The sequence below is a fragment of the Bombina bombina genome, chromosome 2 (assembly GCF_027579735.1).
Source record: "Bombina bombina isolate aBomBom1 chromosome 2, aBomBom1.pri, whole genome shotgun sequence".
NCBI classification, from domain to species: Eukaryota; Metazoa; Chordata; class Amphibia; order Anura; family Bombinatoridae; genus Bombina; species Bombina bombina.
The window spans coordinates 901,776,725-901,790,022 of NC_069500.1; the positions used below are offsets into that span (position 1 = coordinate 901,776,725).

Consider the following 13,298-nt stretch of genomic DNA (forward strand, 5'->3'; position numbering starts at 1 on the left):
AATTCTTATTTATGCCATTTATGCAATTACACCCCCTATATATAAGGAGAAACATGGAGAAACATTATATTGGTTATTCCTTATAAAAGTCCTGTGAGTGCAATATTTGTCTGGCTATATATATATATATATATATATATATATATATATATATATATATATATATATATATATATATATATATATATATATATATATATTTATATATATTAAGGTCTCTATACTATCCCTTTTATATCCATATCCCTCTTAATCTTAATAGATTTTTTTTATTAATAATTATATGAAATATTTTAATCAGAATGTGTGTAATAGCTTATTTTAATGTATTTATGTTGTGTTTGGTGCAACTTTTTTTTAACCCTTACTCTTTACACTAGGGCTTAAGGCACACTAATCCGTTTATTTCAAATTTAGTTTGCACTTGAGCGCAACTATTTACATTCAACTTATAATATGCGCTCTAGATAGTGTAGTCACAATATTTTTTGTTAGCGCGGCACTTGTAATATATCCCTATATTAGGCATTTGCCGTAGTGGTTCCAAATCATTGTTTAACCCATGATAAACACACAATTCATGTTCTTTTATTTAAGAAAACCATAGATACAAGGTACAAAAGAGGAAAGAAACAGTTGTAAGACGTGCATAGGGCCCACACAATTCCAAAGCTCCTAGCTTCAACAGCCATCATAATAAATGCAATAATTAACTGTGTTTGAATCCATGTAAACGATTTATAAAGATATTTGTTGAGCCAGGATTTTGGGCAACAATCTAAACATCTATGTATTTTATAATCAGCCATCACCATTAGAGCCCAGCACAGGAAACCAAAAATCTGCCCAGGGTACAATCCATGCCACCAAGCTGAAAAGGCAAATGTCATGAGTAAAGAATGGGTCTTGCAACGCTGAAATATAAGTCTTCTCAACCACATTGCTGTACTTTTGTTCCATGTTCTGGTAAACACTGAGATTCTGTGAGTTGTTTCAAGGATCCAAATGTCTGTGTCAGAAAAGTTTGTCCTCAACTCGGCATCTTGACCACTTTCAACCTCAAAGCCAGCAGCACGAAATAGAGTCTCATCAAGTAACCAATGGGAGTAGTATGTCAGTTTAAAGAGAAGGGCGGTGATCCACATGTAGTATATGCATTTTAATTGCCTACAGTCCATAAGAGTGCATTGAATGCTCCCAGACACTAAAGCTTTGAGTAACTGCAATAAAAACGCGGAGACAATGCCTTTGGTAATCATCCAGATGGGCCAAGATGTTTTAAGCATATCTGTGCTATTGACTTGCTGATGAAACTTCATAAAGGAGCACAAAGGACCTCCTAGTAGTGCCGGGAAAAACAATAAGTAGCAGAGGAAAACCAAAGTACTGTAGGCCAGCTTATGATAGGAGCAATCAGTTGTTCCATATAGTGCTATTATTTTCACTTTACTTTCATGAATATCCAAAGAAAGAGAAGTTATCTTCTGGGTTAAAAGCATAAGGGATGAAATCACAATGGACAACCTAAGGAGAATGAGATATTATTATCTGTCTAAAATATTTCAAATAAGTATTATACTAATTGTAAACTTCTTTTTTAGCCTTGATATAATTCAGTGAAATAACACAGCACATGACGTCTAGTGTAAAAGCAAGTTAAGATTAGCACTCTTGCTTGTAGTTGCATGCCTGCCATATAATACTTCCACAGCATGTGTGAGTCAGGGTGCTCAAACCTTCACAAATCCCCCTCAAGGATCCAAAATGATATAAGCAAAACAAAACAAAGAAGGTAGCACTCCAAAGTTAGGGATAACCTGTTTATTAGAGCAATGTTTTAGGGCTCCTGCCCCTTTCTCAGGCTAACAAACAATGAAATACAGTGCAATTTATACAAAAACACACACAATGAGTGACCAATCCACAGTCCTCATAGGGGTGTGTACTAGCATTACATCATCATGACGTCAATAGCATTAACTACCCTTCCTACTTTAACCCTAGACTGCCTGGAATGGACTCTATCACCCATTCTTTACTCTACTACAGTTTACTATTAATAAGGGGAATTTTTTTCTATTGCCTCTTCTTGTTATTTGTTATACACCTACTAACCTTAACAAGTAATAATTAAATAAGAGGCATCAAATCAAATTCCTTATTGAGTCCCGTAGGGGACATAGTATCCAGTAACCAAATCCATTTAGCCTCCTTATAAAGAAGGTCTTTAACTCTATTTCCTCCTCGTGGTTTCTTTTTTGCTTGGTCAATGACCATAAACCTCAGCTGGTTAGCCTGATGGCCTTTCTCTAAAAAATGTGATGGGACGGGGAGGTGGGCTGTTTTAGTGTTTTTAATATTGGACTTGTGTTGGCAGAAGCGGTCATTAACTTTCTGGGTTGTCTTGCCTATGTACAGCAGACCACATGGGCATTTTAATGCATACACCACTTTAGTGGAATTGCAAGTGTAAAAGCCTGGAATTTTTAATCTCTTTCCTGTATATGGGTGTGAAATCTCTCCACCTTTTAGAACGCTGTTACACTGTGTGCAACCAAGACATGGGTAAGTGCCATTACGTGGTTTACCAAAATATGGTTCTACCTTCCCCCCCTAGTGGTAACTCCCTGGTAGGCCCATATTAACCTTCTGCCTGTAGTATTACCTTTGCGGTAAGAAGCTCTGGAATACTGGGCAAACTCCTTTATTTCTGGACATGCCTCCTTAAGTACAAACCAATTATTTTTTAGAATCTTAAATATTCTGTCACTTAAAGTATTGTAGGTGGTTACAAAAGAAAATATACTTGCTTGATCACCTCCAACCCTTTTGCTACCCTGAGTGAGACTCTCTTGTATGGTATGTAATTCATGTGGACTGTAACCACTTTTATCAAATTTTTGAAACATTTGACCTGATCTTTTCTGACGTGTCTTAGGATCAGAGACGATTCTATTGAAACACATTATCTGACGACTATTATATTTAACTGCTTAAGGACTGTGAATTGTAGAGAAAACTTGCCCAAAGTACCAGTGAGTTTTTAGCATTGTTTTTTTAAATTACCTAGTAAAAAAAAAAAATATATATATATATATATATGTATAAATATATAAATATATATATATATATATATATATTATACGGCTAGATTATGAGTTTTGCGGTATGGGTGAAAAAGCAGCGTTAAGGCTCATAACACTACTTTTTCACTACCGCTGGTATTACGAGTCTTGCAGGTTTAGGGGCACCGCACACTTTTTTGGCCGTAACGCAAATTAACTTACACAATTTTCGTAAAGTCCTTTTTCAATGGGACTTCCATAGCGCCGGTATTAGGAGTCTGCCTGGGAGGCCAAAAAGTGAGCGGTACACCCTATACCGCCAAGATCAATACCGTAAACTGAAAGTCAGTAGCATAAAACTCATAACTAAAGTGCTAAAAAGTACACTAACACCCATAAACTACCTATTAACCCCTAAACTGAGGCCCTCCCGCATCGCAAACACTAAAATAAATTTATTAACCCCTAATCTGCCACTCTGGAAATCGCCGCCACAAGAATAAAATATTAACCCCTAAACCGCCGCATTCCCGCCTCGCAAACACTAGTTAAATATTATTAACCCCTAATCTGCTGTCCCTAACATCGCCGCAACCTACATTACAGTTATTAACCCCTAATCTGCCGCGCCCAACATCGCTGCCACTACACTAAAGTTATTAATCCCTAAACCTAATTCTAACCCTAACCCTAACACCCCCTAACTTAAATATAATTAAAATAAATCTAAATAAAAATTACTATCATTACCTAAATAATTCCTATTTTAAACTAAATACTTACCCATAAAATAAACCCTAAGCTAGCTATAATATAACTAATAGTTACATTGAATCTATCTTAGGGTTTATTTTTATTTTACAGGTAAGTTTGTATTTATTTTAACTAGGTAGAATAGTTACTAAATAGTTATTAACTATTTACTAACTACCTAGCTAAAATAAATACAAATTTACCTGTAAAATAAAACCTAACCTGAGTTACACTAGCACCTAACCTTACACTACAATTAAATCAATTACCTAAATTAAATACAATTACCTAAATTACAAAAAAAAACACACTAAATTACACAAAAGAAAAAAAGAAATTATCAGATATTTAAACTAATTACAACAAATCTAATAGCCCTATCAAAATAAAAAAGCCCCCCCAAAATAAAAAAAAAACCTAGCCTAAACTAAACTGCCAATAGCCCTTAAAATGGCCTTTTGCTGGGCATTGCCCCAAAGAAATCAGCTCTATTACCTGTAAAAAAAATACAAACAACCCCCCAACAGTAAAACCCATCACCCACACAACCAAACCCCCCAAATAAAATCCTAACTAAAAAAACTAAGCTCCCCATTGCCCTGAAAAGGGCATTTGGATGGGCATTGCCCTTAAAAGGGCATTTAGCTCTTTTTCAAGTGCCCAAACCCTAAGCTAAAAATAAAACCCACCCAATAAACCCTTAAAAAAACCTAACACTAACCCCCGAAGATCCACTTATAGTTTTGAAGATCCTAAACGAAGCAGGGAAAAGTCTTCATCCAAGCCGGCAGAAGTGTTCTTCCAGCTGGGCAGAAGTCTTCATCCAGACGGCATCTTCTATCTTCATCCATCCAGCGCGGAGCAGGTCCATCTTCAAGACATCCGGCGCGGAGCATCCTCTACAATCGAAGTCTTCTTCCAGAATGAAGGTTCCTTTAAGTGACGTCATCCAAGATGGCGTCCATTGAATTCCGATTGACTGATAGAATTCTATCAGCCAATCGGAATTAAAGGTGAAAAAATCCTATTGGCTGATGCAATCAGCCAATAGGATTGAGCTTCATGAGCTTCAATCCTATTGGTTGATTCAATCAGCCAATAAGATTGAGCTTGCATTCTATTATATATATCTGATAATTTCTTTTTTTATTTTGTGTAATTTAGTATTTGTTTGTTTTTTGTAATTTAGGTAATTGTATTTAATTTAGGTAAATGATTTAATTGTAGTGTAAGGTTGGGTGTTAGTGTAACTCAGGTTAGGTTTTATTTTAGTGGTAAATTTGTATTTATTTTAGCTAGGTAGTTAGTAAATAGTTAATAACTATTTAGTAACTATTCTACCTAGTTAAAATAAATACAATCTTGCCTGCAAAATAAAAATAAACCCTAAGCTAGATACAATGTAACTATTAGTTATATTGTAGCTAGCTTAGGGTTTATTTTATAGGTAAGTAATTAGTTTTAAATAGGAATTATTTAGGTAATGATAGTAAGTTTTATTTAGATTTATTTTAATTATATTTAAGTTAGGGGGTGTTAGGGTTAGTGTTAGACTTAGGTTCAAGGGTTAATAAATTTAGTATAGTGGCGGCAACGTTGGGGGCGGCAGATTAGGGGTTAATAAATGTAGGTAGGTGGCGGCGATGTTAGGGGCGGCAGATTAGGGGTTAATAATATTTAACTAGTGTTTGCGATGCGGGAGTACGGCGGTTTAGGGGTTAATATGTTTATTATAGTGTGTATATATAGCCTTACAGCAAAGTAAGGGGGCGCTAGTGATAATATAGATAGTGATATTAATCTATATACTCTTTAAAAAATGCAAATTGGTAATTGTGTATACGATACAGATAAAAAAATAAAACAAAATAAAAGAAAAATGAAATAAAATCCTCTCAAATGAGGGAAGTCCAAATATAATTACAAAATCAAGGCAAAAATGAGTCCTTTTCAAAACCAAGTGGAAAAGCCCTGTGGTGGCTGCCTCCTCCTCGCCGACTAGTCCGGGTATAACTATGAGGAATAGAAGAGAAGAAAATAGAGGGGCGCCTCATGTGTAGGATCAACAGATATAAAAATCAGTAATAACAGTAGTAGAACCAAATGGGTACTCACACACTTCACAAGCACACCAATGTGCTGGTAGTAGCAGGCTGCAGATTCAAATAGGTGTGGCAGCTCACCTCTCAGGTAGTACTGTGATGCTGGAGATGGAAAAGGAGACACAGAAAAAAGCACTACATGTGCAGACTGTTAAAAATATAACAAACAATATTTTCAGTGGTACAGATGGTTACTCACATACTCCATGAGCACACTTATGTGCTGGTAGAAACAAGCTGCAAATTTTAGGCAGGTGTAGCAGCTCACCCCAGATCAGATTTCTTAATGCTGTAATCAAATGGCTCCAATAGGTAACACAAAGTCCCAAAAAGGTAGAGAGACTCTTATGTATCAGCAGGGCAGTAGGTAGGTAAAGATATCCACTCAAAGGCGTATTTCCAGTAAAATACAAATATTTATTAAAAACAAAAGTTAAAAAACACAACAGAACAATTGCTGTGTTAGGTGGATAAAAAAGGGGTTGACAGTGACCCCAATAATGCAACGCGTTTCTCGGTTTTGCACCGTTTCATCAGGCATAAAATTGTTCTTATTCCTACCTCTCCTGCCTCTGCTTTATATAGCCAGCTAACAAATATTATCCTCCTTTCAGAGGGGTGTGTTTAACAATTAATCACTGACACCTGTCTAAGGTGGCTAGTCTCCTAATTACAAAATGTTAAGGAAATCCAGTGTACTTATATATGCAAGAAAACTGTCTATTTGTTGTTTATAATATACGTGTATATGTACAAAAGACTAGCTTTCTATCTGATATACGTATGTGTATAAGTGTAAGGGGGATTTTCTTTCTATTCCATCTATTCTATAGATCTCCCAACAGTGATAGTCTATTCCTATACTATATATGTTATATGGCTCATCCATCAGTAATATTTCCCTATATTAATTCCCTATATTAATTGGCCGGAATGCATATGAATTTTAACCTCTGTGGGGGTTTTTTCCCCTATATCTAGAAATATTCATAGCCGTAAACTTTTTACAAAATAATCTGTCCTCTTAATATTATGTCCTAACGTTGTACTTTATAGGTATTAATGGGGGTTTCTATACTACGGTAATTTTACCAATGCTGCACTCCACAAGCAGCATATATGAAATTTACAGCGAAACATTAACCCAATATTGACTTGGCTCAACTAAATGGTATGCACTGTATTATAAATAGTGCCCTAGTGTTCCGATTTCTTTAGATAAATTTGTAATTTTTATAATTACATAGTATATTCGATCCCAAAATGTGATAAAAATCACACATAATAAATATCAAAATAAACCACGATTGTGGAGCAAAACAGTCTAAAATCTAGTATTTAAATACAAAAAATCAAATTTATGTTGATAAATCTTGGAGTAATGCATAAAGTAGCATATGGTGAATATTAATATGGTGTATAATATAACATAATATGTCTCAAAGTGTGATGTTGCAACTAAATGTGACAGTAATATAAAGGTGATTAGACCATCTAATGTGATAACAATGTGTCAAGATAATCTATTTATAAATTTAAAGAAAATACTTATTCACTAAAGATTAAAACTGTAACTAAAAAATATTAATACTAAAGTGATTCCTAACTCTAAGTGTCCTCTATATGTGAAAAAAAGCAGCATATATGAAATTTACAGCGAAACATTAACCCAATATTGACTTGGCTCAACTAAATGGTATGCACTGTATTGTAAATAGTGCCCTAGTGTTCCGATTTCTTTAGATAAATTTGTAATTTTTATAATTACATAGTATATTCGATCCCAAAATGTGATAAAAATCACACATAATAAATATCAAAATAAACCACGATTGTGGAGCAAAACAGTCTAAAATCTAGTATATAAATGCGAAAAAATCGAATTCATGTTGATAAATCTTGGAGTAATGCATAAAGTAGCATATGGTGAATATTAATATGGTGTATAATATAACATAATATGTTTCAAAGTGTGATGTTGCAACTAAATGTGACAGTAATATGATTAGACCATCTAATGTGATAAAAATGTGTCAAGATAATCTATTTATAAATTCAAAGAAAATACTTATTCACTAAAGATTAAAACTGTAACTAAAGACAGGAGAAGTCGCAAACTTTTAGAGCTCCTGCTTAATTTTGTCTACAAAAGATTTAAAATCAGATTTTATTTCTCAAATAACCCCTATCATAATTGGATTACTCTTTTCACCTTTCTCTGCTGAATGGAAGACGTTACATTTTGACGTTTACCCACTAGCTGGGTCCTAAGTTTGGGCGGCCTGCTCAGGAATATAGCCGACGGCCATTTTCCCACCCTCGTGGATTACTGCTCACTATGGTGGACTTTAGACAACTATTTACGACGGTCAGTAGCCTCCTAACCCACCACCACAGTAAACTCGCTGCAGCCCTTAACGGGAATGTGGAAACGGCTGAGACTGACGACACCCTGATGGAGGTATCTCCGGACCCTAAAGAGGTGACTATCGCTTGCGCGGAGGCCTGGGGGCCCCGGCATTCCCAGCATATATTGGGTCCTATGTCAGCTAGGTCCGGAAGTAACCGCGAGCACGGGGAGAGTCACACTGACCTTATCTTGGCGCATGTGGTCCCTCAGACCCGAATGAAAGAAGATTATACTCCCGTAGAGGCTCCGCAAACCAGAGGAGGGCAGGGGTCTCGAGGGAACCCAAAATGCTTTGATCCTGCTGGCACTGACCGCCGTCTCACCACCTATGGTACTTCTCTGACAGGCCTGGCAACAAAGGTAATATCGCCATCATTTTTTCTTGTATGGAGACAGCGCTACTCATTCTACCCCCACTGGCTGATAACCCTTGCGACACACAGAAAATACCCTACCTCTTGCTCCTGGAGAGCTGGAATAGGCTAATATGCATCCACATTGTGGTCTCCCTCCCTGGCATAGAACTTCCATAATTTCACCGGACGTGCAGATCCCAATTTATAATATTTCATCCCATTGACTGATATGGTATAAACTTCTTTCATACAACATAACATGAATATTCAAAGAGGACAGCAGTAACTATAATAGGGCTGATAGCCTAACAACAGACATGGGAACTATGTCAACTTCTGTTGGTCCAAAGGCTGTTTTTCAGGACTAATCTCCACTGAGGGACTATTACAATTGCTGCCTCCCTTACCAACTTTATGTATGTACACTTCAATGGACACTTGGTTCTGAGGGTGGCCAGGTGTTAAATTACAGTGGGACTGCATTTCTATACTCACTTCTAAACCAGCGTGTCTGCTTCATAGTCAGAGACTGCTTATACTTTAATACTAAATTACCAAGTAACCAGCTTCAGGCTTTATGTGAAGTATAGTACTATATGGTCAGAGGGGTCAGGTGATGTTATAGTGTTGTTACTTACGGTTGCTTGATATGCAGGCTAGCTAATATATATTCTTTCTAAAGCTAACAAACATTGCAATCCGCTTTACTGTTTAATTTACCGCATGTACCCCATCAGGTATTGTACAGTATCTATGTTTCAGAATCGCTGGCCGGTTCTGGTACCTCTTGATATGCCACGTTACTCTCCTGACGACTCAGGCAATGTTATACTGTTATCGCTTAAGACTGCTCAATATGTATATTCTTGGTTATGCATTTAATGGAGTCGGCATGTAATACGATCCATTCAACTGTTTATAACATGTTCCCCATTATGTTCTGTATTTATGTTCTAGGATTGTTAGTTGGTTCTGGGTGCCTTTTGATATGATAATTTGCTTCCACGTGCACTACATTGTGGAACCCGGGTTTCGAATTATATCCACTTACAGAAGATGTTGCTGCTACGCTTTACTACTAGAGGGAAATATTGGTTTAATTATACTCTATATATAGCATATTTTCTTTTTTTTATATGCATGATTGACTTAGGTTATAACCATTCACAATTGTACATATTTCATCTACACTACACATCCCCTAGGAATAGTAAATTTAACAATGTGTTGCCAACAGACCACTAACTTTCTTTTTTATTTTCTTAGGGGGTTCAATAATAGTTTCCTAGAATATTGAGTGCCGTTCTCTGGTTCAACCTTATAGATATTCTAAAATAGTCTTGAGCGAATTGCTTTACAGAAGCTGATTTAGTGGGCTTAGGCATCTTATATTTCAAAGACCTTCTCAGCTTATTATATTTATATTTATCTTATCACCTCCCCCCCCCACACACACACATAATGAACCTCCTTATTTAGGAGGGCCACTTATGCGGCTTATCTCTTTCTTGTGCCGCAACCTTCCTGCAGTTTTTCTTAATAATAACCCTTGCAGTATGTCTTGATGTTAACTTTGTTCTATTATATCTACCGTAGCAGGACTGCTTGGGCACTCAGAGCAATATATTTACTTATCTCATCATATCCTTTATACAGTAAACTGATACTTTCATTTTTTGCTGTCATTTCAAATGTTTATTACTTTGCTATTTCAAGTTTACAGATTCAAAAGTGATAATTTGATTTATTGATCTTGGCTTATGTGGAAAATGACAACAAAGAAAAAAGAAAAAGGGGTTTCAGTCTCTACTCTTAGAATGTCTATATTGGGGTTTTTTTTTCTCTTGTATCTATAGAGACTCTGTTAAAATGGTATATATTATTCATGCTTGTTATAACGATATGATATTCCATATACATTGTATTGTTCCAGCAAAACCTCAATAAATAAAATATATAAAAAAAAAAAAAAACTGTAACTAAAAAATACTAATACTAAAGTGATTCCTAACTCTAAGTGTCCTCTATATGTGAAGAAAAAAAAAAGAAAAAAAAATAAATAAATAAAAAAAATAAAAAAAATAAATAAAAATAAATGAATAATAAAAATGAAACTAAGTGTTGTGTAAATATATATTAATAATAATAATGAAACAACCACACCTGTAATTCTGGTGTGGAAAAAATTAAAACTAGTTAAGGAAACTATTGTTTAAAAGGCCGCCAGATCTAATACCTTGTTCAGGCCAGAGGGAAACAAAGACTGGAATTTGAATATCCAGTATGTTTCCCTCTGGCGAAGGCGAGTGTATCTATTGAACCCTATTTGATTGGGAATATGTTCAAGGGGAGTGATGACAAAGGTGTGGTGGTGTCCATGGTGTTGGATTGTGCTGTGTCGGGAAATACTATGTTTAAGTGATCTCTTTTTTATATTTCTCAAGTGTTCACTCCACCTTATACGTATCTTCCTGCAGGTGCGGCCCAAGTATTGTAGGCCACATCTGCAGGTCAGAACGTAAATAATATAATCCATACTACAATCTATTCTTTTCTTGATATGGAATATTTCTCCTGTGGTATGACTTTTTATAGATGTACAACCATGTGTGATGTAACTACACATGAGACATCTTGATTTATTACATCTAAATGTGCCTAATTTTTCTCTTCTAGTTATGGGAGATTTGGCAGTATGTAAACCATTTCTTTTTGATAGTACTATTTTGCTTGGGGCCAATTTTTGCTTTAAAGTTGGCACTCTCCGAAACACCGTCCGTGGGGTCTTGCCAATAATATTTTTAAGAATTGGATCTTTTAATATTATCGGCCAATGCCTCTTTAAGATTTTTTTAATATGGGAATGTTCAGAGTTATACTGGGTTATGAAAAGAGGGTCTTTCAAATGGGCCATTCCTAATTCATTGGGACTATCTGAATGGGGAGCTAAGATGGTATTTCTATCTTCTCCCCTTGCCTTAAGAAAACTGTCTTTAATGAGCTCATTGGGGTATCCCTTTTCCCTAAATCTGGTAATTAAGACCTCTGATTGTTTGTCATACAGTGTCAATGTGCTACAGTTCCTTCTGAATCTTCTAAACTGACTGTAGGGGATGTTGGTCTTCCAACCATTGAGATGGTTGCTGGAGAAATGGAGGAAGTTATTACTATCCACCTCCTTGAAGTAAGTGGAAGACACAACATCCCCCACGTCATTCCATCCGAGACAGACATCTAAAAATTCAATTTGTTCGGCCTTTAGATTATGTGTAAATGACAAGCCCATATTGTTAGAGTTGAGGTGACTAGTGAATAGTATAGCTTCATCTGTAGTTCCCTTCCATATAAAGATGAGGTCATCAATGTAATGGCCATAGAATACCAGGTTTGCCGCCCAGTTGGAATTGTAAATGTATCGGTCTTCAAAGACACCCATAAAAAGGTTGGCAAAACTGGAGGCAAACCTGGTACCCATGGCCGTCCCCTTGATTTGAAGATAGTAATCATCCAGAAATTGAAAATAGTTATGTGATAATATGTATTCTATACTAGTGATGATAAAATCTTGTTGTACTGAGGGAAGATAAATGTCATTATTGAGATATTCCCTTATTGCATCAACCCCTAGAATGTGATCTATATTAGAGTAAAGGGCCCCCACATCACAACTCAACCAAAAATACTGTTCTCCTCTCTTGACATTCTGAAGCTTGTTTAATAGATCTGTAGTGTCTCGAATGTAAGATGGTAATTTATTGACATATTTTTGTAGTAAAAGATCAATATACTCCGATAGACGGTCTGTTAAACTGTTAATCCCTGAGATAATGGGTCTACCTGGGATAAAAAACAGATCCCCAGAGGTTTGAGGGTCTTTAAAAACTGTTCATTTAAGAATGACAGTACCCTCCTTGAAAAATGGTTTTCCATCTTGGATAACTGCTCCTTCCAACTTATAGACCTTCTAATTAGTCACAGACAACAACTGGTAGATGACACTGCTAAAGAAATAGAAAAAGTCCAACTAGAACTTGATAAATTAAAGGGACACCCCGAGTATCTAAGACTTAATAACTCTACCATTAAAACATCCGATGATTATCAGAGAGAACTAATTGAAAGGAAAAATTCAAAACTAGCTAGAGATGAAGAGGACTATAGTAAAGGAATTGTATACACATATAACAAGAAAAGTGACACAGATAGAACTGACACAAAAGATTCCAATTGGAAGGTAGTACAAAATAGGAAGAATAGGAATAAGAATAAATCAAATAATGGTGAAAACTGGTCTCCCAACAGTGAAGGGAATCCATATCCTAATAGCTATCTTTTTGATAAACAAAATTCCAATACAGCTAGGACTCACAACAATTATGGATATAATGGGGGTTTTAACCATAGAAACACAAATTGGAGAACACAAGAGAGTTCATCTAGTAATTCAAACTATAATAGACAACAACCACAAACAAATTGGAAATCCAGAACCAATCACCAGGAGAACAATAGAGGGTCACACAACTCCAATCATTACAATGGGGCCAATTATACTCCACAAACCAGACATTACGAAAACAACCAATTTCATAGACAATCTGAGATGGGGCAT

The 13,298-nt window shown here is 35.8% G+C and overlaps 1 protein-coding gene across 1 annotated transcript in view; it reads right to left on the minus strand.

Annotated features, from left to right (window-relative positions):
* Positions 1-572: 572 nt before the first annotated feature.
* Positions 573-13,298, minus strand: part of MBOAT4 (membrane bound O-acyltransferase domain containing 4) — a 128,101-nt gene continuing 115,375 nt past the window's right edge. Inside the window, exons 3-4 of the mRNA XM_053700148.1 lie at positions 1,446-1,524; positions 573-1,397 (exon numbers count right to left, since the gene is read on the minus strand). Of these exons, the coding sequence (XP_053556123.1) occupies positions 579-1,397; positions 1,446-1,524 (898 nt within the window). The 3' untranslated portion in view covers positions 573-578. The remainder of the gene's footprint in view (positions 1,398-1,445; positions 1,525-13,298) is intronic.